This window comes from Manis pentadactyla, chromosome 19 (genome assembly GCF_030020395.1).
Source record: "Manis pentadactyla isolate mManPen7 chromosome 19, mManPen7.hap1, whole genome shotgun sequence".
NCBI classification, from domain to species: Eukaryota; Metazoa; Chordata; class Mammalia; order Pholidota; family Manidae; genus Manis; species Manis pentadactyla.
In genome coordinates, this window is record NC_080037.1 from 28,980,434 (window position 1) to 29,007,057 (window position 26,624).

The 26,624-nt window shown below is 35.7% G+C and overlaps 1 protein-coding gene across 3 annotated transcripts in view; it reads left to right on the forward strand.

Moving 5' to 3' along the window:
• CFH (complement factor H) overlaps positions 1–26,624 on the forward strand; it is a 104,840-nt gene that overhangs the window by 61,389 nt on the left and 16,827 nt on the right. For all 3 annotated transcript variants that reach the window (XM_036919698.2, XM_036919696.2, XM_036919697.2), the window contains 2 exons: positions 22,351–22,533; positions 24,199–24,375. In XM_036919698.2, the coding sequence (XP_036775593.1) occupies positions 22,351–22,533; positions 24,199–24,375 (360 nt within the window). The remainder of the gene's footprint in view (positions 1–22,350; positions 22,534–24,198; positions 24,376–26,624) is intronic.

Here is a 26,624-nt window from a genome sequence, read left to right on the forward strand (position 1 = left end):
ATTCTAGAAGAGTCTGAATACATCCAGGCACAGCCATCCAATATCATTTTTCAGGATATTCTCCATCTGTGGTTTCCAAATCATCAAGATATATGCAAGGTATCTAATTTTCAGAAATATTAATGCACACTTTTCCAAAGGGGTCCCTTGTATATCCCACTGCTTGCATAATTAAACCTAATCCATGTAACCAATTACACTAGATGCAATCTATGAAACTATATATTCCTACATGACATAGACAAGTTTGTACAAGTGTATCCAAGTAAGTTTCAAACTGTAAACAAATTATAAATCATTTGGTACTACATCTAATGCCTAACTTGGTCAAGGGTTAGCACTAAAATTATGTATATTCCTGAAGAAAACCATAGAGTGGTTTTATCCCACCTTTAATCCTATCCTTACATGGTTCATCTTTCTGATCCTTGGTCAAGCTTTCTTAATTAAAAATCATTCACAGTCATTCTTGTTTTTCTGTGTCTTTTAAAAACTTATAGAATAGAAAAAGCCAAAAGATAACATGAGTGGCAAATAGGTATTGCTTTCAATATTTGGGTTTTTGCAAATATTTTAACATAACCTTGTTGATAAATGTGAACTTTATGAAAAGTATCGGGAGAGTGATTCAATTTAATGAATAATTGGTTTCTAACTAAACTTAATTTTTCCTCTGGCAAAGGAGTTTTGATCAGAAAACCATTTTGTGAAGGTTTTCATTCAATATTGAATGAAGGTTTCATTCAATAAAAAGCATTGTAAGTTTTCTTAATATGTCCCAAATTGTCCCTTAATATGTCCCAAATCTTAACAGGTATACCACTACTACACCAGGTAGTGGATTTCACTATAAGGTAGTCTAATAAATTATACAATAAATTAGTTAATATTGCCATAGAATTTTATCAGTATTCCCCCTTCAATATCTTAAAGATCTATCTAATGATGATCTCCCTTATTTCCATGGATGTTAAGTTGTAACACACATTCTGTTATGCAAGCCATTTCTTCAGTGCCTTAATACCACCCCTGCTGAAATTAACTAATAGGCTTTCATTTATTCTGATTTTTTTCAGTCTGCTACTTTTTGGGTCAAAAGGAAAATGATAAGTGTAGGTCATTGAATATGCTGTTTCTTAGTCTATTGTTGTACTGCACTTGCCATAAAATGGGTTCCTTGTCCAGATAATATATAACCAGGAGTACCAATTTAAGACTGTAAGCCTCAAATAATGTTACAGACATTGATTTTAGTCATCAGTTATGAAAATAGAGGTCCAAAATGAATATATATTCTGGTCAAGACCAATCGGAACTTGGAGGAAAATGCTGCTCCAAAATCCCTTTCTAGGTAATAGCTACTTTCAAAGTCTGAAAATCTCATTACTCATTTCTTTCTCTGTAGATTTTTTATTAGAGGCTAATAATACATCCTGATTTGATATGTAATTTATATTGATATCAAACAACTCAATCGGTTTTGTTCCTCCTCCTTTGGTGTTGGAACTAACAGAGTCGAACATTTATTTCCATGTGTTCAAGGAATGTGCCTAGATCATCTGGTTCAAGTTATTTATAAGAATTTTATTCTTCACGTACTTTAGTCAGGATATTTAGCCATTCTGTGGTGGTTATATAATTAATAAATATTAGCTTGATCTTCAGATTGTGATATCATTATATAATCATTATATAATCATCAATTATTTTTCAATTGAATCAAATTTAATTCTCTCCAACTACATATGACAATAAGTAGATGAATTCAAATATACTTGTGTAAGCACAGTAGATAAATATTAAAGCATATGTTATATGAGTGCACTACCTTTGAAATAGGTATTGAAAAGAAAACATTATCCAAATGGATTGCAGAATACAAATTTCCCTTAGCTTGTACAGTTTGAATTGTTAACACCAATTTATGCTTCTCAAGACATTACCTTTTGTGGCCTCTGCAGTATACAATTAAATCCAAGGTCCATCCTAGATTGATACTTCTGAAGACACTAGTTTTTGTAGCCTTCTATAGCATACAGTTAAATCCAGGATCTTCCAGTAATTTCTCTGGCTGTATTAATTTTTAAATAAAGAATATTTAGGTATTAATATATCCACAACTAATACCCTTAATTAAAGCTGAAATGTTTTAATGATCCCTCAGATATAATTTTTTTAATTTTCATACAGTAATATCTTTTGTTACACATTTTTATATTTGACAAATACATGAGTCATGTAACCTCCACTAAAATCATGATAAATAGTAGTTCACTCAAAGCAAAAACTTCCTTCATGCCTCCCTTTGTAGTCACACCATCCCATACACCTAACTGCAGGAAATAGTCGGTCTGTTCTTGGTACTGACACTTGTGTCTTTTACAGAGAGTTAAATATATGAAAACACACAGTATGTTCTCTGAGTCCAGCTTTCAATAAACACAATTCATGTTGATCCATGTATCAGTAGTCATTTTTTATTGAAATATAGGTGATATAAAATATTATATTAGGTTTGTTGTACAACACTGATTGATGTTTATGTACATTATGAAGAGGTAACCATAAGTCTAATTACCATCAGTCACCATCCATGATTATTACAGTATTACTGATTATATTCCTTATGCTGTACTTTACATATTCCAGTTATTTATTTTATAAGTGGAAGTTTGTGTCTTTTAATCCCCTTCACTGATTTTGCCTCTCTCTCTCTAGCCTTCTCCCCTCTGGCAACCACCAGTATGTTTTCTATATTTATGAGTCTCTTCGTGTTTTGTTTTGTTTGTTCACTTCTTTTCTGTTTTTTTAAATTCAAATATAATTGAAATCATATAGCATTTGTCTTTCCCTGTCTGCCTTATTTATTTCACTTAATATAATACACTCTAGGTTGATTCATATTGTCAAAAATGGCAATATTTTATTCTTTTTATGGCTATATATTTGGTATATATTGCATATATACCACATCTTTTATCCATTTACCTATCAATGGACATAGGCTGCTTCTGCATCTTTGCTATTGTAAATAATGTTGCAGTGAACATACAGGTGCATGTATTTTTTGAATGAGTGTTTTCATTTTCATTAGATAAATACCCAGAAGTGGAATTACTACATCATCTGTTATTTCTGTTTCTAATTTTCAGAGGACTTCCCAAGCTATTTTCTATAATGACTGCACCAGTTCACATTCCCTACAGCCCAGAGACTGCCTTTCTCCACATCCTTTCCAAAACTTACTATTTCCTGTCTTTTTGAACCTAGGCATTCTTACAGGTGTGAAGTGATACCTCATTGTGGCTTTGATTTGCATTTCCTTGATGATTTATTATGTGGAACATCTTTCCATACAGGTGTTGGCCATCTGTATGTCCTCCTTTGAAAAATGTCTGTTCACAACCTCTGCCCATTTTTTAATCAGACTCTTTTCTGGTATTGAGTTGTATAAGTTCTTTATAAATTTTTTATGTTAACATTTTATCAGATATCTTTTGTAAATATATTCTCCCAGTCAGTAGGTTGTCTTTTGTTTTGTTGATAATTTCCAAAAGCTTTTTGTAACAAAGTTCAAAGCTAGAAGAAGGAAGGATCAGAGTGGAAATAAATTAAAGAGGCTAAAAACAATTAAAAAAAGAATGAATGAAACTAGGATCTGGTTTTGTGAATAGAGAAATAAAATTGATGAAGCTTTTACCAGAAAAAAAGAGTGAGGACTCAAAATCAGAAATGAAAGTGAAGCTTACAATTGATACCACAAAAATAGAGTATTATAAAAGACTTTTTGAGCAATTATATGCCAAGAAATTGGAAAACGTAGAATAAATGGATAAATTTCTAGAAACATAGTCTTCCAAGACTGAATCAAGAAAAAATAGGAAATATGAAGAGACTGATTACTAATATTTAAAATGAATCAGTAATCAAAAACTCCCAGCAAACATCCATAACCAGATGACTTTACAGGTGAATTCTACTAAACATTTAAAGAACAGTTACTACCTATCCTTCTCAACTATTCCAAAAATTGAAGAGGAAGAAAGACTTTCAAATTAGTTCTATAAGGCCAACAATACCCTGATACCAAACCCAAAGACACTACAAAAAGTTACAGGTCAATATCCCTGATGAACATGCTTTTCAATTAGCCATCTAAATGTGTGTGGTTGTATTATCTCATCCCTAGCAACAAATTGTCTTGAGCATTATTTTCTGTGTTTGTTTGCCATGTATATATATCTTTTATGGTGAAGACTGTTCAAATATTTTACCCACTTTTTCACTGGGTTGTTTGGTTTGTTATTATTGAATTTTGTTATATACAGAATATAATATAATTCTGGCTACAAGTCCTTTTGTGGAGTAGTTGTTTGGCAAATGTGTTCCTACCATCTGTACTTTACTTATTCCCTTCATAGTCTTTCATAGAGCAAAATTGTTTAATTTTGATACCATCCAAATTGTCTAAGACCTGTTTTTTAACCTATCGTATTATCTATCCTGAAGAATATTTCATATTCTGCTGCACTGGATGGAATGATCTGTGTATGTCTGTTAGGTCCGTTTGGTCTAAAGTTTGGTTCAATTCAATGTTTCCTTTTTGAATTTGTGTCTGGGTGTTCTACTTATTGTTGATAGTGGAGTATTTAAGCCTCCTATCATTATTGTACTGTCTATTTCTCCTGAAAGATATGTTACTATTTGCTTTGGATATTTAGGCACTCCAACTTACATCTTGATGAATTGGCCTCTTTATTATTATATAATAACTTTATTTTTCTTTAATTTGGCTTGAAGTTTGTTTTGTCTGACATAAGTATAGATGCCCCTGCTTTCTGTTGGGGCACAGTTGCACTGCACATACTTTCTCACTCTTTACTTGCAGCTTCTTTGTGTCCTCACTGCTGAAGAGTTTCTGGTAGGCAGCATAGATTTCAGTTTTGTGGGCTTTTTGGTAATGTTTTGTTTTGTTTTTGGTTTATCCATCCATCCATTTTGATTGAATTTGATTGTATTTTGATTGGAATATCAACCCATTTACATTAAGAGTAGTTATTGATAGGTAAGGACTTACTGTCATCTTATTAATTTTTTCTCAAACACCTTGTAGTTTCCCTATTCCTTTCCTCCTCTCTTTATGACTTAATGATTTTCCTTAGTAGTAAACTATGAAACTTTTTTTCTTTTGTGAATCTATGCTTTATGGTTTCCATGAGGCTTACATAAAAGCATCTTACACATATAACAGTCTATTTCATAATAAGTTAATTTCAATCACATACAAAAACTTTTTTATGTTTTTGATGTCACAATTTACTTCTTTTCATTTTGTATTCATTAGCAAATTATCATAGCTATAGTTATTTTTACTCTCTTGTCCTTTAACCTTTATATAGAGTTAGCTGTTTAACAATCTACCATATTAATATTAGAGTATTCTGAATTGGAGAGTATACTTATGTTTACAAGTCTGTTGTCTATTTTCATATGTTTTCATATTACTAATTAGCATTCTTATATTTCACCTTGAAGAACTCCTTTCCTTATTTCTTGTAGGGCAGATCTAGTGGTACTGAATTCCCTCAGCTTTTGTTGGTCTGGGTAAGTCTTTGCATCTCATTCATTTCTGAATGATTCTGTTCCAGATAAAGTATTCTTGGTTTGCAGGGTTTTTATTCATCACAGTGAATATGTCATCCCACTCTTCTTCTGGCCTGTAAGATTTTTGCCAACAACTCTGCTTAAAGTCTTATGAGGATTCCCTTTTAAGTTACAAGGTTTATTCCCTTCTGCTTAAGATTTGTATTTGTTCTTTGACTTTTTGCAGTTTTATTATACATCTTGTAGAAGATCTTTTTAGGTTGATCTTATTTGGTTACCTATAAGCGTCATGAACTTAGATATCCAAATTTCTTCCCTTATTGGGAAAGTTCTTAGCCATTATTTCTTTAAATAAACTTTCTGTCCCACCTTCCTTTTTTCCTCCTTCTGGAACTCCAGTAGTTCACAAATTGGTTCTTTTGATGGGTGGCCATAAATCATGGAAGCTTACTTCACTTTTTATCATTCTTTTTTTTCTTTATTCTCCTCTGACTGGATAATTTCAATGTACCTATCTAATATCACAGATTTTTTTCCTCTGCTTTATCCATTCTGTTGTTGATGCTCTGTATTGCATTTTTTAGTCATTGTATTCTTCAGCAGTAGAATTTATTTTGCATTATTTTTTATGATTTCTATCTCTGTTAAACTTTTTGCTTTGGTCATGTAGTGTTTTCCTGATTTTGTTCAGTTGTCTTTCTGTATTTTCTTGTAGCTCACTGAGTTTTTAAAAATAGCTATTTTGAATTTTTATTAGGTAAATCACAGATATTCATGTCTTTAGGTTTGGATATTGAAATATTTTTGTGATATTTTGCTAGTGCCCTGTTGCTATGATTTTTCATGTTCCTTGATGTTTTGTGTTACTGTCTTTACATTTGAGACTGCAATCACCTCTTCCAGACTTTAACTAACATCCTTTGAGAGAGGGACAACTTCCTTCAGCCCTACTAAAGGTTCTGAGGCTGTATCAGACTGCCTATGGGACACTAACCCCATGCCTCTTGCTTCCTTTTAGAGCAATTCTTATGAATGTATCCCTTGTCTAGATCCTGCAGTGCACCAAGTGGGTGCTGACAGCCTCTCCTATTTCTACAAAGCTAGCATTTCATCCCATTGTTGTGGTCTCTCCCTGGCCCATAGCTGTGAGCCACCTTTTTATGCATGCTCACCAATTATCTGTCAAAGCTTGGTCTCACTGTCAATGTCAGTTGTTCTCACAGGCAGTTGTCCGCCGGGTGGGAAGGTGTGTGGGTGAGGCACACAGAGCACTGACGATGCCCATGGGCCAGTTAAGGGGAATCTGAAAGTGAGGCATTCCCAGAGGCTTGCGAGTGGGCTTTCTGAGTCGGCAATAGAGTTAATGAGATCTGCATCCCTTTAATGTCCTCCAAGAGTATTCTCTGAGGTTCTTCCAGCCCCCTCACTCAGGCATACAGCTCATCAGCCAGTAGTCTGAATGCGGTGAGAAATAAATATACCACTTGGCAGCATCCTACAGAGGTAGGGAAGCTGTGTGCTAACTCACAGGCTCCCCTCTGCCCCTGGGGGAGAAATCAGGAGCTGAGGAAGTTCTCTCTCGGCTTTAAACTGTGCTACCTTAGCAAAGGAATGATGCAGATAAAGTCAAGTTGCTCCTCTTACCCAATCCAAAGAGTCTAAAACCATATGTTTTTTTCTGCTCCAATGGTGTGCGGGCACTTCTGTGAAGACCTGGATTTCCATATAGGCACTTCTGTTTGTGGGTGATTAGGAGTATTTTCCGGGGTTTCACAGACTGAAGCTGAGGGGCTAGAGCTGATCCATACACCCCTGCAGGACCCACATCCAGAACATGTCTATTGCCTGATGTACAGGTGGGTGAGATTCCTCCCTGGCCTCCTGGCACACGTTGCTGAGTCCCACAGCGACCTCAAAGACACTTTGTTGATGGGTCTTGAATTTTTTTGTTGGGTTGGGGACAAAAACAATAGTTGTCTTCTGCCACCATGGTCTCATGTTTTCTAGAGAGAGTTTCAACTTAAAGTTTATTTTGTCCTATATAAGTATCACTATGTCTGCTTTCTTTTGGTTATCATTTTCATGGAAGTTTTTTATCCTTAACTTTCAGCTTTTGTGTGTCCTTATATTTAATATTTGTTTCTAATATACAACATATTGTGAAACCTTTTAAATCCATGCCTCCAGTATATTTTTTATTATGGACTTAAATATATTTACATTAAAAGTACTTGATACCAAATTTATTTACTATTCCCATGTTGTTTTTGTTAATTGTGTTTCATCCCACATGTTGCATACCACTGTCCACTGGCCTGTGGGACGGTTTCTGTTTATCTTGTACTTCTGTTCCTTTTTTTCTTTCTCTTTCTTGCAATTTTCCTGTGTTTCATTTTGTTGTTTTCTTTTTTGTATATGATGCCTTCCTTTTTTTTCTCTGTGTAATGTATAGGTATTGTCTTTGTGGAGCTTACATAAGATATTTAATGGGTATAGCAATCTGTTTTAAAATGATAACAGTTTCACTTGCACAGAAAACCATAGTTTTACCTTTCCCTCCAAATTATATGATATTGATGTCATAATCTTCATCTATTTATATTTGTATTCACTAACATAATTTGTTATATTTATTTATACTATTGTATTTTAACCTTTATACTAGAATTAAAAGTGATCTTTCACTACCATTACAATAATACAGCATTATGTTTTCATCTATATATTATACTTATGTTTACCACTGAGTTTCCTACTTTCTTCTGCTATTATGTTGCTGTTTACCACCCTTTCATTTCACCTTGAAGAGCTCCTTCTAGCATTTCTTAGAATGCAATTCTAGTGGGGATGGACTGTTCCAAATTTTGTTGCTCTGGTAATGTCTTTACCACCCCTGCATTTTCCAAAATGTTTTATTAAGGTTTCATTGATATACACAGTTATGAAATTTCACATGAGAAAATAATGTGGTTACTACATTTACCTGTATTATCAATTCCCCACCCATACCCCAAGGCAGTCACTGTCCATCAGTGCAGCAAGTTGCCACAGATTCACTGTTTGCCTTCTCTGTGCTACATTGTTTACCCTATGACCCCCCCACACCATGTTACTAAACATAATACCCCTCAATCCCCTTCTCTCTCCCTCCCCACCCGCCCTCCCACACCCCTCCCTATTGGTAACCACTAGTCTTTTCTTGGAGTCTGTGAGTCTGCTGCTATTCTGTTCCTTCAGTTTTGCCTTGCTGTTATACTCCACAAATGAGAGAAATCATTTGGCACTTGTCTTTCTCTGCCTGGCTTATTTCACTGAGCATAATGTGCTCCAGCTCCATTCATGTTGTTGCAAATGGCAGGACTTGTTTCTTTCTATGGATGAGAAATACTCCATTGTATACATGTACCAAGTGTTCGTTATCCATTCATCTACTGATGGACACTTAGGTTGCTTCCATATCTTGGCTATTGTAAATAGTGCCACGTTAAACATAGGGGTGCGTATGTCTTTTTCAGTTTGAGAAGTTGTATTCTTTGGGTAAATTCCAAGGAGTGGGATTCCCAGGTCAAATGGTATTTCTATTTTTAGTTTTTCGAAGAACCTCCATATTGCTTTTCACAATGGTTGAATTAGCTTACATTCCCACCAGCAGTATAGGAGGGTTCCCCTTTCTCCTCATCCTTGCCAGCATTTGTTCTTAGTCTTTTTGATGCTGGCCATCCTTACTGGTGTGAGTTTTAACTTGCATTTCCCTGATGATTAGTGATGTGGAGCATCTTCTCATGTGTCTGTTGGCCATCTAATCAGAATTTCTTCTTTGGAGAATTATCCCTTCATATCCTCTGCCCATTTTTTAATCGGGTTATCTGCTTTTTGGGTGTTGAGGCATGTGAGTTCTTTATATATTTTGAATGTTAACCCCTTGTCAGATATGCCATTTACAAATATATTTTCCCATACTGTAGGATGCCTTTTTGTTCTATTGATGGTGTCCTTTGCCATACAGAAAACTTTTAGTTTGATGTAGTCCCATGAGTTCATTTTTGCTTTTGTTTCCCTTGTTCAAGGAGATGTGTTCAGGAAGAAGTTGCTCATGCTTATATTCAGGAGATTTTTGCCTATGTTTTCTTCTAAGAGTTTTATGGTTTTATGAATTACATTCAGGTCTTTCATCTATTTCGAGTTCACTTTTCTGTATGGGGTTAAACAATAATCCAGTTTCATTCTCTTGCATGTAGCTATCCAGTTTTGCCAATACCAGTTGTTGCAGAAATAAGCCAGGCAGAGAAAGACAAGTTGTCATTTCCCCATTGTATGTCCATGGCTCCTTTATCATATATTAATTGACCATAAATGGTTGGGTTTATATCAGGGCTCTCTAGTCTGTTCCATTGGTCTATGGGTCTGTTCTTGTGCCAGTACAAATTGTCTTGATTACTGCAGCTTTGTACTAGAGCTTGAAGTTGTGGAGCTTAATTTCCCACCTTTATTCTTCCTTCTCAGGATTACTTTGGCAATTTGAGGTCTTTTGTGTTTCCATATGAATTTTAGAATAATTTGCTTTAGTTCATTGAAGAATGCTGTTGATATTTTTATAGGAATTGCATTGAATCTGTAGATTGCTTTAGGCAGGATGGCCATTTTCACAATATTAACTCTTCTATCCATGAGCATGGATGTGTTTCCATTTATTGGTTTTCTTCTTTAATTTCTGTCATGAGTGTCTTGTAGTTTCCAGAGTATAGGTCTTTCACTTCCTTGGTTAGGTTTATTCCTAGGTATTTAATTTTTTTTATTCAACTGTGAATGGAATTGTTTCCCTGATTTCTCTTTCTGCTAGTTCATTGTTAATATATAGGAATGCCACAGATTTCTGAGTATTAACTTGTATCCTGCAACTTTGCTGAATTCAGATTTAGTTCTAGTAGTTTTGGAGTGGAGACTTTAGGGTTTTTTATGTACAATATCATGTCATCTGCAAACAGGGACAGTTTAACTTCTTCCTTGCCAATCTGCATGCCTTTTATTTCTTTGTGTTGTCTGATTGCCATGGCTTGGAACTCCAGTACTATGTTGAATAGAAATTGGGAGACTGGGCATCCTTGTCTTGTTCCCGATCTTAAAGGAAAAGCTTTTAGCTTCTCGTTGTTAAGTATAATGTTGGCTGTGGGTTTGTCATATATGACCTTTATTATGTTGAGGTACTTGCACTCTATACCCATTTTGTTGAGAGTTTTTATCAAGAAAGGATGTTGAATTTTGTTGAATGGTTTTTCAGGATCTATGGAGATAATCATGTAGTTTTTGTCCTTTTTGTTGATGAGGTGGATGATGTCGATGGATTTTCGAATGTTGTAGCATCCTTCCATCCCTGGAATAAATCCTACTTGATCATGATGAAGATCTTTTTGATGTATTTTTAAATTTGGTTTGTTAATATTTTGTAGAGTATTTTTGTGTCTATGTTCATCAGGCATATTGGTCTGTAATTTTCTTTTTTGTGGTGTCTTTGCCCAGTTTTGGTATTAGAGTGATGTTGCCCTCATAGAATGAGTTTGGAAGTATTCCCTCTTCTTCTACTCTTTGAAAAACTTTAAGGAGGATGGGTATTAGGTCTTCACTAAATGTTTGATAAAATTCAGTGGTGAAGCCATCTGTCCAGGGATTTTGTTCTTAGGTAGATTTTGATTACCAATTCAATTCATTGCTGGTAATTCGTGCATTCATATTTTCTGTTTCTTTCTGGGCCAGCCTTGGAAGGTTGTATTTTTCTAGAAAGTTGTCCATTTCATCTAAGTTATCCAGTTTGTTAGCATATAATTTTTCATAGTATTTTCTCTAGTAATTCTTGGTATTTCTGTAGTGTCTATAGTGATTTTTCCTTTCTCATTTCTGATTCTGTTTATGTGTACACTTTTTTTTTCTACATAAGTCTGCCTAGGGGTTTACCTATTTTGTTTATTCTCTCGGAGAACCATCTCTTGCTTTCACTGATTCTTTCTATTGTTTTATTCTTCTCAATTTTATTTCTGCTCTAATCTTTATTATGTCCCTCCTTCTACTGACTTTGGTCCACAATTGTTCTTCTTTTTCTAGTTTTTTAAATTGTGAGTTTAGACTGTTCATATGGGATTGTTCTTCTTTTCTGAGGTAGGCCTGTATTGCAATATACTTTCCTCTTAGTATTGCCATGGCAGGCTTTAGATTTGTGGTTACCAAAGGTTCATGGTTAACTTCCTTACTACCTAAAAGTCTAACTTAACTCACATAATATGCTATTACAAACAATGTAAAAGTTCTTTTTTTCTCCTCCTTTTTTCTTCCTCCTCCATTCTTTCTATATTATGTATCATATTCTGTACTCTTTGTCTATCCCTTGATTGACTTTGGGGATAGTTGATTTAATTTTGCATTTGCTTAGTAATTAACTATTCTACTTTCTTTAGTGTGGTTTTATTACCTCTTTTTATTTTTATTTTATTTTTATTTTTTTTATTGAAGGGTAGTTGACACACAGTATTACATTACATTAGTTTCAGGTGTACAACACAGTGATTCAACATTTATATACATGGTAATTCTAGGTACCAGCTATCACCATACCAAGTTGTTACAATATTTTGACTCTATTCCTTATGCTATACATTACATCCCGGTTACTTCTTTATTTTACAATTGGAAGTGTGTTATATATATATATATATATATATATATATATATATATATATATATATATATATATTGTGTGTGTGTGTGTGTGTCTGTCAGGGCATCTCTCATATTTATTGATCAAATAGTTGTTAACAACAATAAAATTCTGTATAGGGGGGTCAATACTCAATGCACAATCATTAATCCACCCCAAGCCTAATTTTCGTCAGTCTCCAATCTTCTGTTGCATAATGAACAAGTTCTTACATGGAGTACGAATTCTTACATAGTGAATAAGTTCCATGGTGAGCAGTGCAAGGGCAGTCATCACAGAAGCTTTCGGTTTTGCTCATGCATTATGGACTATACACAGTCAGTTCAAATATGAATATTCATTTGATTTTTAAACTTGATTTATATGTGGATACCACATTTCTCTATTATTATTATTTTTAATAAAATGCTGAAGTGGTAGGTAGATACGGGATAAAGGTAGAAAACAGAGTTTAGTGTTGTAAGAGAGCAAATGTTGATGATAAGGTGTGTGCCTGTAGACTATGTGTTAATCCGAGCTACACCAGGGCAATAAACATCCACGGATGCAGAAGATTTCTCTCAGAACAGGGGGGGTGAGGTTCTAAGCCTCACCTCTGCTGATCCCCAATTTCTCACCTGATGGCCCCCTGCGACTGTGCCTGTCTTAGGTTGTTCCTCCCTTGAGGAATCTTACCCGTCTCTGGCTAACCAGTCATCTTCCGGGGCCATACAGAGAAATGTAAAGTTGGTAAGTGAGAGAGAAGCCTTATTGTTTGAAAAGGTTAGCTTTTTACTTCTTTGCATATTTATGCCCTGTGGCTTCTATGCCCAGCATTTGTCTTGAGGTGTCTTTACCACTTGGAAGAATTATGATACTCGGTAAATTCGACATGTGGCACGAGTTCTATTTAAAGGTTGTAATTAGGTAGGAAGAAGAAAAGCAATAAAAGTAGCAGGCAGAAGAAAACCTGGGAAGATTGATTATTTCTTTGACATATCTTCTTGTAGAGTAACTTCAGCATGGATAGGTTTTAAACTACTAATTAAATTGTGCACACACATTAACATAATAGGAGTATAGTTACATAACCAAAGCATACCTGTAATTACCAGCCATCTCCAGTGAAACCCAGAAAACCAGTTAGGCACCTTAGGCATTTGTGAAAACTTATCTATGATATGGTGGATATTGTCCAACTGAACTTGAACAGTCTGAGAGAATTCAGATAAATTAGAACAACCCGTTCCTGGGGACTGTTCACATCCCATATGTTCTTTTAACGATAAATAGTCTGTGGTTGTAAGATTTTGGAGTGCTACAATTTGCACTTCTCCTAATTCTTGTTTGAGTTCCAACAGTATAGATCCAGTCCAATTTGTTGTTTTACTGTATGCACAGGCCAGCTTAGATATCTCCTTCCTCATTCCCATGGCAAGTCCAGGAATTGGTGGGATGAGTGCATCTACACCTGTGGCAGCGCGTGGATCTTTGTTGGAGTTTTTTTTTTTGCTGATCATCTTCTGTCATGAGTCTTCCTGAGAGTGCTGATGTTGGAAGTTCTCTTTCATATCGTTTCTTAGTTCATTTTCGGGGTAGCCAAATTAGGCTTTGATCCTCTGTATAAACACAAACAGACCCTTTGCCTACACTTTTATATGCCCTTTATATCATTGTGTAGAACTCATTGGAGGTCACCACACAGGAACTGCTTTTTTTTTTTTATCATTAATCTACACTTACATGACGAATACTTTGTTTACTAGGCTCTCCCCTATACCAGGTCCCCCCTATATACTCCTTTACAGTCACTGTCCATCAGCATAGCAAAATGTTGTAGAATCACTACTTGTCTTCTCTGTGTTGTACAGCCCTCCCCTTTCTCCCACCCCGCTATGGATGCTAGTCTTAATACCCCTCTTTTTCTCCCCCCCTTATCCCTCCCTACCCACCCATCCTCCCCAGTCCCTTTCCCTTTGGTACCTGTTAGTCCACTCTTGAGTTCTGGGATTCTGCTGTTGTTTTGTTCCTTCAGTTTTTCCTTTGTTCTTATATTCCACAGATGAGTGAAATCATTTGGTATTTCTCTTTTTCTGCTTGGCTTGTTTCACTGAGAATAATACCCTCCAGCTCCATCCATGTTGCTGCAAATGGTAGGATTTGTCCTTTTCTTATGGCTGAGTAGTATTCCATTGTGTATATGTACCACATCTTCTTTATCCATTCATCTATCGATGGACATTTAGGTTGCTTCCAATTCTTGGCTATTGTAAATAGTGCTGCGATAAACATAGGGGTACACTGGTCTTTCTCATACTTGATTGCTGCATTCTTAGGGTAAATTCCTAGGAGTGCAATTCCTGGGTCAAATGGTATGTCTGTTTTGAGCATTTTGAGGAACCTCCATACTGCTTTCCACAGTGGTTGAACTAATTTACATTCCCACCAGCAGTGTAGGAGGGTTCCCCTTTCTAAACAGCCTTGCCAACATTTGTTGTTGTTTGTCTTTTGGATGGCAGCCATCCTTACTGGTGTGAGGTGATACCTCATTGTAGTTTTAATTTGCATTTCTCTGATAATTAGCGATGTGGAGCATCTTTTCATGTGTCTGTTGGCCATCTGTATTTCTTTTTTGGAGAGCTGTCTGTTCAGTTACTCTGCCCATTTTTTAATTGGGTTATTTGTTTTTGTTTCTTGAGGCATGTGAGCTCTTTATATATTCTGGACGTCAAGCCTTTATCGGATCTGTCATTTTCAAATATATTCTCCCATACTGTAGGGATCCTTTTTGTTCTATTGATGGTGTCTTTTGCTGTACAGAAGCTTTTCAGTTTAATATAGTCCCACTTGTTCATTTTTGCTGTTGTTTTCCTTGCCCGGGGAGATATGTTCAAGAAGAGGTCACTCATGTTTATGTCTAAGAGGTTTTTGCCTATGTTTTCTGCCAAGAGTTTAATGGTTTCATGACTTACATTCAGGTCTTTGATCCATTTTGAGTTTACTTTTGTATATGGGGTTAGACAATGGTCCAGTTTCATTCTCCGACATGTAGCTGTCCAGTTTTGCCAGCACCATCTGTTGAAGAGACTGTCATTTCGCCATTGTATGTCCATGGCTCCTTTATCAAATATTAATTGACCATATATGTCTGGGTTAATGTCTGGATTGTCTAGTCTGTTCCATTGGTCTGTGGCTCTGCTCTTGTGCCAGCACCAAATTGTCTTGATTACTATGGCTTTATAATAGAGCTTGAAGTTGGGGTGTGAGATTCCCCCTACTTTATTCTTCTTTCTCAGGATTGCTTTGGCTATTCGGGGTCTTTGGTGGTTCCATATGAATTTTTGAATTATTTGTTCCAGTTCATTGAAGAATGTTGCTGGTAGTTTCATAGGGATTGCATGAAATCTGTATATTGCTTTGGGCAGGATGGCCATTTTGACGATATTAATTCTTCCTAGCCATGAGCATGGGATGCGTTTCCATCTGTTAGTGTCCCCTTTAATTTCTTTTAAGAGTGACTTGTAGTTTTCAGAGTATAAGTCTTTCACTTCTTTGGTTAGGTTTATTCCTAGGTATTTTATTTTTTTTGATGCAATTGTGACTGGAGTTGTTTTCCTGATTTCTCTTTCTGTTGGTTCATTGTTAGTGTATAGGAAAGCCACAGATTTCTGTGTGTTGATTTTGTATCCTGCAACTTTGCTGTATTCCGATATCAGTCCTAGTAGTTCTGGGGTGGAGTCTTTAGGGTTTTTTATGTACAGTATCATGTCATCTGCAAATAGTGACAGTTTAACTTCTTCTTTGCCAATCTGGATTCCTTGTATTTTTTTGTTTTGTCTGACTGCCATGGCTAGGACCTCCAGTACTATGTTAAATAACAGTGGAGAGAGTGGGCATCCCTGTCTAGTTCCCGATCTCAGAGGAAATGCTTTCAGCTTCTCGCTGTTCAATATAATGTTGGCTGTGGGTTTGTCATAGATGGCCTTTATTATGTTGAGGTACTTTTCCTCTATTCCCATTTTGCTGAGAGTTTTTATCATGAATGGATGTTGAACTTTGTCAAATGCTTTTTCAGCATCTATGGAGATGATCATGTGGTTTTTGGCTTTCTTTTTGTTGATGTGGTGGATGATATTGATGGACTTTCGAATGTTGTGCCATCCTTGCATCCCTGGGATGAATCCCACTTGGTCATGGTGTATGATGGTTTTGATGTATTTTTGAATTCGGTTTGCTAAAATTTTGTTGAGTATTTTTGCGTCTACATTCATCAGGGATATTGGTCTGTAGTTTTCTTTTTTGGTGGTGTCTTTGCCTGGTTTTGGTATTAGGGTGATGTTAGCTTCATAGAATGTGTTTGGGAGTATCCCCTCCTCTTCTATTTCTTGGAAAACTTTAAGGAGAATGGGTATTATGTCTTCCCTGTATGTCTGATAAAATTCTGAGGTAAATCCATCTGGCCCGGGGGTTTTGTTCTTTGGTAGTTTTTTGATTACCACTTCAATTTCTTTGCTGGTAATTGGTCTGTTTAGATTTTCTGTTTCTTTTTGGGTCAGTCTTGGAAGGTTGTATTTTTCTAGGAAGTTGTCCATTTCTCCTAGGTTTCCCAGCTTGTTAGCATATAGGTTTTCATAGTATTCTCTAATAATTCTTTGTATTTCTGCAGGGTCCGTCGTGATTTTTCCTTTCGCGTTTCTGATACTGTTGATTTGTGTTGACTCTCTTTTCCTCTTAATAAGTCTGGCTAGAGGCTTAGCTATTTTGTTTATTTTCTCGAAGAACCAGCTCTTGGTTTCATTGATTTTTGCTATTGTTTGATTCTTCTCAATTTTATTTATTTCTTCTCTGATCTTTATTATGTCCCTGCTTCTGCTGACCTTAGGCCTCATTTGTTCTTCTTTTTCCAATTTCGATAATTGTGACATTAGACCATTCATTTGGGCTTGTTCTTCCTTTTTTAAATATGCTTGGATTGCTATATACTTTCCTCTTAAGACTGCTTTTGCTGTGTCCCACAGAAGTTGGGGCTTAGTGTTGTTGTTGTCATTTGTTTCCATATATTGCTGGATCTCCATTTTGATTTGGTCATTGATCCATTGATTATTTAGGAGCGTGTTGTTTAGCCTCCATGTGTTTGTGAGCCTTTTTGCTTTCTTTGAACAGTTTATTTCTAGTTTTATGCCTTTGTGGTCTGAAAAGTTGGTTGGTAGGATTTCAATCTTTTGGAATTTACTGAGGCTCTTTTTGTTGCCTAGTATGTGGTCTATTCTGGAGGATGTTCCATGTGTACTTGAGAAGAATGTGTATCCTGTTGCTTTTGGATGTAGAGTTCTGTAGATGTCTATTAGGTCCATCTGTTCTAGTGTGTTGTTCAGTGCCTCTGTGTCCTTACTTATTTTCTGTCTGGTGGATCTGTCCTTTGGAGTGAGTGGTGTGTTGAAGTCTCCTAGAATGAATGAATTGCATTCTATTTCCTCCTTTAGTTCTGTTAATATTTGTCTCAGGTATGTTGGTGCTCCTGTATTGGGTGCATATATATTTATAATGGTTATATCCTCTTGATGGACTGAGCCCTTTATCATTATGTAATGTCCTTCTTTGTCTTTTGTTACTTTATTTTGAAGTCTGTTTTGTCTGATACCAGAATTGCAACACCTGCTTTCTTCTCTCTGTTGTTTGCTTGAAATATCTATTACCTCTTTTGACAGCTATTAAACCTTAGGAAAACTTTCATCTATAGCAGTCTCTCCAAAATAGACTGTAGAGATGGTTTTTGGGAGGTAAATTCTCTCAGCTTTTGCTTATCTGAAAATTGTTTAATCCCTCCTTCAAATTTAAATGATTATCTTGCCAAAGAAAGTAATCTTGGTTCCAGGCCCTTCTGCTTCATTGCATTAAATACATCATGCCACTCCCTTCTGGCCTGTAAGGTTTCTGCTGAGAAGTCTGATGTTAGCCTGTTGGGCTTTCCTTTGTATGTGATCTTATTTCTCTCTCAAGCTGCTTTTAGTAGTCTGTCCTTAATCTTGATCTTTGCCATTTTAATTACTGTATGTCTTAGTGTTGTATGCCTTGGGTCCTTTTTGTTGGGAGATCTGTGCACTTCCATGGCCTAAGAGACTATCTCCTTCCCCAGATAGGGAAAGTTTTCAGCAATTACCTCCCCAAAGACACTTTCTATCCCTTTTTCTCTCTCTTCTTCTGGTACCCCCATAATGTGAATAATATTCCGTTTGGATTGGTCATACATTTCTCTCAATATTCTTTCATTCTTAGACATCCTTTTTTCTGTGCCTCAGCTTCTTTGTATTCCTCTTCTCCCATTTCTGTTTCATCTATTGTCTCCTCCACCATATCTAATCTGCTTTTAAAACTTTCCATTGTATGTTTTATTTGCGATACTGTGTTCCGTAATGATTAGATCCCCGACTGGAATTCATTCCTGAATTCTTGAATATTTTTCCGTACCTCCATAAGCATGTCAATTTTTATTTTGAAATCCCTCTCAGGAAGATTCATGAGGTCGATTTCATTTGAATCTTTCTCAGCTGTTGTATTCATAATTTTACTTTGAATCAGTTTCATTTGGCATTTCATGTTTGTATATGGCACCCTCTAATGCCCTGAAGCCCTATCTCTGAAGCTGCTCAGCCCCTAGAGCAATGTTGAGGGTCACAGAGGAGTGGGATTGGTGCCTGGGGGGAAGAAAGAGCTGTTTCTTGCTTCCCGGCTCCTATGCCTGTCTCCACTGCCTGAACCAGTGGGTTGAGCACACAGATATAAGCTTCTGTGCTTTGTGTTTGTAGTTGCTGTAGACAGGGCTTCCCTCTGGCTGGCCTAACACCAGGTTAGGGTTTGCTGGTTTGTGAGCCAGTTGGAGCTAGCCAGAAGAAAGGTGCAGTAGGCTGCATATCATGGAGAGTGTCTTTGTAGCTGTGTAGCCAGCCAGGGAGCTGGAGTGCCTGAAGATCGTGAAAGTTCCCAACCTTCTGGGAAGAGTGCACCCAGACAATTTTGTCCACCTGTCCTTTCTCCTGAGCACTAAGCTCTGTGCAATCCTTGCTCCTTTAGCAGCCCTCTTGCTATTAGGAAGTCTCTCAGACTGCCTGCCTTTCTTTTGTCCCAGAGCAGCTGGATATGGATCCCTGCTCTCTACAAGTGACTGGAATCTCAGTCTCTCCAGGTATTCTGCCTGTCTTAGCTTTGCAAACCCCTAATCAGGATATTACCATAAAAGCACCATAAGATGTAGGTTTGTGCTCCCAGAGCAGATCTCCAGAGTTAGGTATTCAGCATTCCCGGCCTCGGCTCCCTCCCTGCTCTGTTTCTCTTCCTCCAGCCCATGAGCTGGGGGAAGGGCTTGGGTCCCACGGGCCATGGCTTTGGTACATTACCCTATTCCATGTGGTCTGCTCTTTTTTCCAGGTGTTTGCAGTCTGGCACAGTCCTCTTTCCTGTTGTTCTTTTGGGATTGTTGTATTAATTATATTTTCATATTATATGCGATTTTAGGAGGAAGCCTCTGTCTCACCTCTCACACTGCCATCTTTTATCCAGACCAATCCCACCCCTGCACTTTTGAAGGAATAATTTGCTGGTATAGTATCCTTGGTTGCCACTTTTTTTTCTTTCAGTACTTTGACTACATCATCCCACTGCCTACTGGTCTGTGGGGTGGTTTCTGCTATAAGATCTCTACATTTTTATGGTTTCATTCTATTTGGTGCTTTTCTAGTGCTGATTTCAAAATTCTGTTTTGTCTTTGACTTTACACAAATTGATTATAATGTGCCTCAGTGAGGTTTTTTGGGGCTAATGTTACTTTATACCCTTTTGAGTTTACTGGACCTGGATCTATTTCCTTCACAGATTTAGTAAACTTCCAGACACTGTTTCCTTAAATGTTTTATTACCCTTTCCCTCTCTCTTCTCTTTTGGGACTCCCGTAATGTGTATATTGATCCTTTTGGCAATGTCCTACAAGTGCTTTAAGTTATTGTCACTGTTAATTCTATTTTTTCTCTTTGCTTCTCTGACTCAATTATTTTCAGTGACATTTCTTTAAGTTTGCTGATCTTTTTTTATCTTTTTTCTGCTTGATCTATTCTATTGAGCCTCTTATTTGAAATTTTCAGTTCATTAATTTTATTTTAGTTCTATTATTTCTGTTTTGTAATTTTTATATTTTCTCTTTGTTGAAATTCTTTTGTTAATGTATCGTTCTCCTGATTTGGGTAAGCACCTAATATGACTTTTATTTTAAATCTTTCTTGGGTGAATCATTTATCTCCATTTCACTATGGTCAGTTTTGGAGATTTGTCTTGTCTTCTAATTGGAGCATATTTTTCAATTTTATCACCTTCCTTGACTATGCATTGATGTCTGCACATTAAATAAAACACCATAACTCTAAGTTTTCAAAGACTGGCCTTGTACATTAGAAGGACTCCATCAATCAGACCAGTCAGGTATTCCATGAGCCTGTCATACCTCTGTGTTCATCCAACTCCCCCTTTGTATCCCAAGAGTTTAGTATGCCAAGTCCCATCAGTGTCCTGAGATAGGTGAGAGAAAAACATCCCTTGCATAGTGGCTAAAAAAGTTGGTCCAATTTTTCTCTACTCAGGGTGAAACTGGGAGCTGAACTTTTTAATTTTACTTACTCTGCACTAAGCAGGGGAGAGGAACTGTGGCAAATGCATAAAAACTCTTTCAAACCACATGCTCTTTCAAACTTTTATTTTGCTCTCTGTAGCTCCTGGGCACACAACAAATTCTGGGGATTATTAGTTCTCAGTCAATCTCTTATGCAGTAGCTAGAAAAGTTAGGTGTAGAAACATAGTCTAACTCTTTCCAGGGAGAAACTGTGAGCTAAGCTTTACTACCTGCTAACCATTCACTAAGCTGGAGGATGAAGTGTGAGAAGTACTTGCACACAGATTCATAACTGACACTTTGTTTTCCATAATTCCCAGGAGAATAGCAACTTTTAGGCCCACTACCTCCCAGAGACAGACAAGTTAGAACTCAGACTCTGGTGCACCAGTTGGAAAACTGGGGCACTAGATGTGTGATTCATACCCTTTGCTACTTAAGGAGAAGCTGGGAGTTGGGAGTTACCTTTCAATTATATGGTACTGTTTAGGGATGAAGGGATCTCAATTTTTTCTAACCATTTAGGATGTTGGCAATTCCTTACTCAGTGTGCAGGAGTTTCTCAGCTAGTTTTTGTATTTCTAATGAAGGCAATAGCTACATCTATAACTACTAATATTTGGTGTCTGTAGACAGAGGGAAATTTCAAGGCATTCTATTCCACCATCTTACATTACTCTATTTTTTTCAAATTTATACTTATGCTGGGTTTGGTTTGCTTTCCTTTTTCTAATTTCTTAAAGTAGAAACAATTGTTTCTTCTTTATCCGTGAGCCATTTAATAATGAAATTGAGTTCTGTGAAGAAATCTCATAATTAACAAAAGTTTACCTTTACTATTTCAAGTTATACTTAATTTGAGGAATCATCATTCTGGCCTTAAAGATAAATGAATGTGTTGATCTTTCTCATTTTCATTGAACACCATGTATCTGTACAGTTTTAAGCACTCAGTTATGATAATAAACATTTCAAATTCTCAGACCCAAAGGCTGTGGTCTCTATGGTGGAAGATTTCTGAGATAACGTGACCTGAAATACCCCTGTTGTTTAACTGAGTTCTATGGTTGCTTCAGAGATCCAAACTAGGTAATATTTAAAACAAGTCCAACAAAGGACCCATTGCTCGTAGAGATCCATTATTATATATCCATTAGACAGAAAGATTTCTAATTACTTAGAAGGGATTCTGAGTATTATAAATCTTTCTTTGTTCCAAAAATTTGTAAATAAACTAATTTGATGTCTTTGGAAACTTATAACTTGCTTTCTATGACACAAGAATTTGGATGATTAGGATTCTTCCAGTTTTCCATTTACAAATGACTACTGGTTTTTGCATTGTTTTATTATTTGAGTCCTTATTAAAAAGCATACCTTTTCCTTGTGCTTTCTCCTTTTTAGAAACCTGTTCAAAATCAGAGATAAAAATTGAGAATGGATTTATTTCTGAATATGAATTTACATATCCTTTAAATAGACAAGCACAATATAAATGTAAACCAGGATATGTAACAGCAGATGGTGAAACATCAGGATCACTTACATGTCTGCAAAGTGGATGGTCATCTGAACCTACATGCATTAGTAAGTAATTCAAATGATAGTGTTCATTATCCTAATGATCACTGAACAGAAGCTTACTTAAAGTTAACTTTTTGGGGGCAGGAGTTGGGGCTTGATGTGGTTCTATTTAAAAGGATATATTTAAAATATTTAAGAAAAAATACCCAATATTTTGACTTTTAAAATTAATCACTAGTAGAGTAGAATATCAGTTCATCTTTCAGTACAAGTTTTTCCTACTTTATATCCCATGATTCAGAAACTAATTAGGGAATCATGTGTATTCTCATGTAAAATCAGTTATTTTTAGCTGAGACCTTTGTGCTTGTTGTATTTGTTTTTAGGTGATCAAAATTTTATGGTAGAATATTTTTCTTTGTAAACATAAAAGTTCATGTTTTTTCAGTTAAGATATGGGTCCATAGAGCATACTTTTTGGAATAATTTAGTTACCTTTTCCTTATAATTTAGATGTACATTTGTACAATTTGTATGTTGGATCCTATAGAGTAGGTTCACTTCTGAAAAATTCTGTCCCTTAGAAAATCTTCATGAACATCTAATTTGTGGAAACAGAGAAATGTTCCTAGATAGTACCAAATTCTGCTTTGTTGAAAGATTGCCCCGTCACAATATCTATATGTTTATGAAGATAATCTAGGAACAATTTCCTCAGTTTATATTATTTACTCCAAAGCAATGCAGTGATAACTTTGAAGTGATATTTAACATATTCACTTTGAGTGAAGTGGATTTTAAAATATCCCTTTCTACTGTTTTCATTTCGTTTTTTTTCCTATTTTTATGCTTAGTATGGGCACTAGCCAAAGGAAAAAAATTACAAAAGTTTCTCCCATATCAAACTCACTTTATACTATATTGTGACTATTATCCACTATAACATTCTCATTATGAAAAAGAAAATATCTTGATTACAATTTTTTTACTAGTTTGTTTTGCTCTATTTTTTTAAATTCTTAAGCTAGCTGTCTACATAGCACATTATAAAATTTGAGATAAATTATTTAAACCTTTATTAACTAGTTTAATTAGTGTAAATTGAGACTATTTTTAACACTTTCTTTTTACAACTAATTATAAACAATAAAAATTTATCTATGTTAAATCTCGGTGAGTTTGAAAGAATACATAGCCATCAGGAAAATATTTGGGAGTCAAAATCAGTGTGTGAGTTTTAAAAATAAGTATGTTTTAGTGTTTTATACAATTTTAAAAATTTACACACATTGTTGAAAATTAACCATTTTATTCAACTAATCAATTTTTCTACTGTATATATTTCACAACTGCTGATATGGTTGTCATCTCAATTCACAAAATGCCATTAGGCTTTGTTAAAAAAAGTACAAAGCATCTGTAATGACCAATTTTATTTAAAGAATAGGTCAAATGCATGAGTATAATTGAATTTAGAAAAGTGTCCTTAAAACAAATCTTTCAGAAGGCATAATTGATGAAGAAAATGTGTAGAAACATATTTTTCCATTTTGAGTAACTTTTTCAAGACAATGATTTATCATCTGTATTCTTAGATTACTTTTATGTGATACTTCATTAGCGCATACTACTTGATAAAGCTTATTTTCCCTTGGGGTTGGACTTACTCGATTTGATCACCCATTAAGTAATATTAGAAATGTAGTCTTTAATTCTATTATGCCTTAGAATCTTGTGATACACCAGTATTTGAGAATTCCAGAGCCAGAAGTAATGGCACATGGTTTAAGCTTGATGACAAGCTGGAATTTGAATGCCATGATGGATATGAAAGCAAAGGTGGGCACAAGACAGGTTCCATAGTGTGTGGTGACAATGGTTGGTCTGAAAAACCTGCATGTCATGGTAAGTATTTTCTTTTCAGGTGTTCTTTTTTCATAATTAACAAAATTTGTTTAAAATATTCCATTTTTAACAAATTTGAATTATCTATAATCATTTTAAAGGAACAATTATTTACATCAATGTGTCTCCTTCTTATTCAATGTAAACTGGAAGAAGAGGGTGTTTTGAAGCCTAAAGATAATAATCTATCTGATAAATTAGCATTTCCTGTGAGCCATATATATCATAGGTATGTGAATAAAGTATAATTGCTTTATTATTCTAAGTACAAGCTTTCTTATTACTTAAAACTGGGCTCTCATGACCAAAATTAGTTTCTTAGAACTTCCTCACCTTTTTTGCTCCTGTGTTTCTGCTTTACAACTTCTACAGGTCCTGAGAGAAGCAGTTTATTTTCCAACATTGACAATTCTGTGGATGTTATGCGAATCTCTTGTACGTTTGCTAATCAGCTGATTTCCAGGGTTAATAACAGGGCTTGAATCTATGTAAAACTGAGTGGGTATAGAGTGTTCCAAACCCATGAATAATACGTGCAAAGGTTTGATAAAAAAACAGTATTTGAGAAATATCAGCATGAGTGGATTCTATTCAAGATGTGGGAGAATTAATTTTATGAGCTGAATAGGAGGCAAAGGAAAGATTATCCAGGTTATTTCAGGGCATGCCAGTATTGGGATTAATTTTATGATTGATGAAAGCCATATAGGAGTTTTAAGGAAAAGAATGATACATATTTTTAGATTTTAAAAATATTTTTTCCCCATATGCTGTGCTTTGTTGAGCAAGAGAAGATTCAGAGTTTACATAGGGTGACAAAGTGTGGCAATTGGGGTACAGTGATGGCCAAAGAGATGAAGAGCAGAGGACACATTTAGGATATATTTCGGTGATAGAAAACACAGGTAATGGTACTAAATGTTAGGCATAGGAAAGTAACAATAAAGGGCTCACATGTTTGTTTGTTTTTCATAAGCAAGCATGTAAATGGCAATGCCTTTCCAAGATGGTGCTGCCAGAGGAAAGATCACTTTGGGAAATATTTAACAACTTTTGACTCAGTTGTATTAGGGTTGAGTTGTCCATGGATGATTGAAATTAGATATGCAAACTAGAGTTGAATAGGTTTGGCCAAAAGATATACACTTGGGATTATCACCATATAAATGATTATATCAAATTGGAAAAGAATACAGAATGAAAGCAGAGGAGAGTTCAAGACTAAGCCCTGAAGGATTCCAATATTGAGATGTCAGACAGAAGAGGAGCAGGTGGCAAGGTAAATACAAAAGAAGAAGGACCCAGAGAACCACAAGATAAAAATAAAAACAAAAGTTGGAATGAATGTGGTCATAGACGTGGAGAAGAGAAAATGATTAAAGGAAAAGGAAGTACACTAGATTGATTAATAGTGAATGCTGAGGACTCAGCCTGGCTGCATTCCAATTTCAATTTTCACCATTGCTAAATATGTGTCTTAGGCAACACCCAAGTCTATTCGAAGATTTATTCATTCTTTTCTATCTGTAAAATGTTTTAATATTTACAAATGTCCTAATATTTCAAAGGATTATCTTAGTTATTAGACTAAATTATCCATGTAAAGTCCTTGCCACAGTCTATAAAAGCCTGCCACACAATAAACTCAAGGAAATTGTAATCTAATTCTGTTATTATGATACAGTGGTGAATATTTCTAATTCAGTTGATATGTGCAATTAGAAGACTATAAAAATGTGGTATATTTGGCTGTGTACAGGCCAACAGTAAGTGGAACACAGTTTTGGATGGAGTAGATACTGCAGAACCTACATAAAACCTGCTGAAAAGAATCATTGGTCAGAAATTCAATACAGCTTGTGTACATCACTCTTTCAAAAAACTTTGCTGTGCCAGGTAACAGGAAGTTCAGAATATTGCTGGAGAAAAACATGCACAGCAAGGATTATTTAAAAAAATAAATGGGAGAGGAGAGGATACTGAATGCTGAAGAGGACATAGGAGAGGGGGAAGAAGGCAGAGACTGGACACGTGAAGCAGTTGGTCCCTGTGAAGGTGGCAGCCAAAGGGAACCATTGCACTTAAGTATTAGGCTTTGGTGGCAACAGGGATGCTTCTGACTTTTTAACAGGAAGAAGGAAGGAAAATGTGTAAATCTAATGCTGAAAGGAGGCAGGAGCTGATAGTTTCTATTTTCCTTCAAAGTATGAGAAAGTCTAAAATTGAGTTGTAAAAGGGGAAAGGAGGAG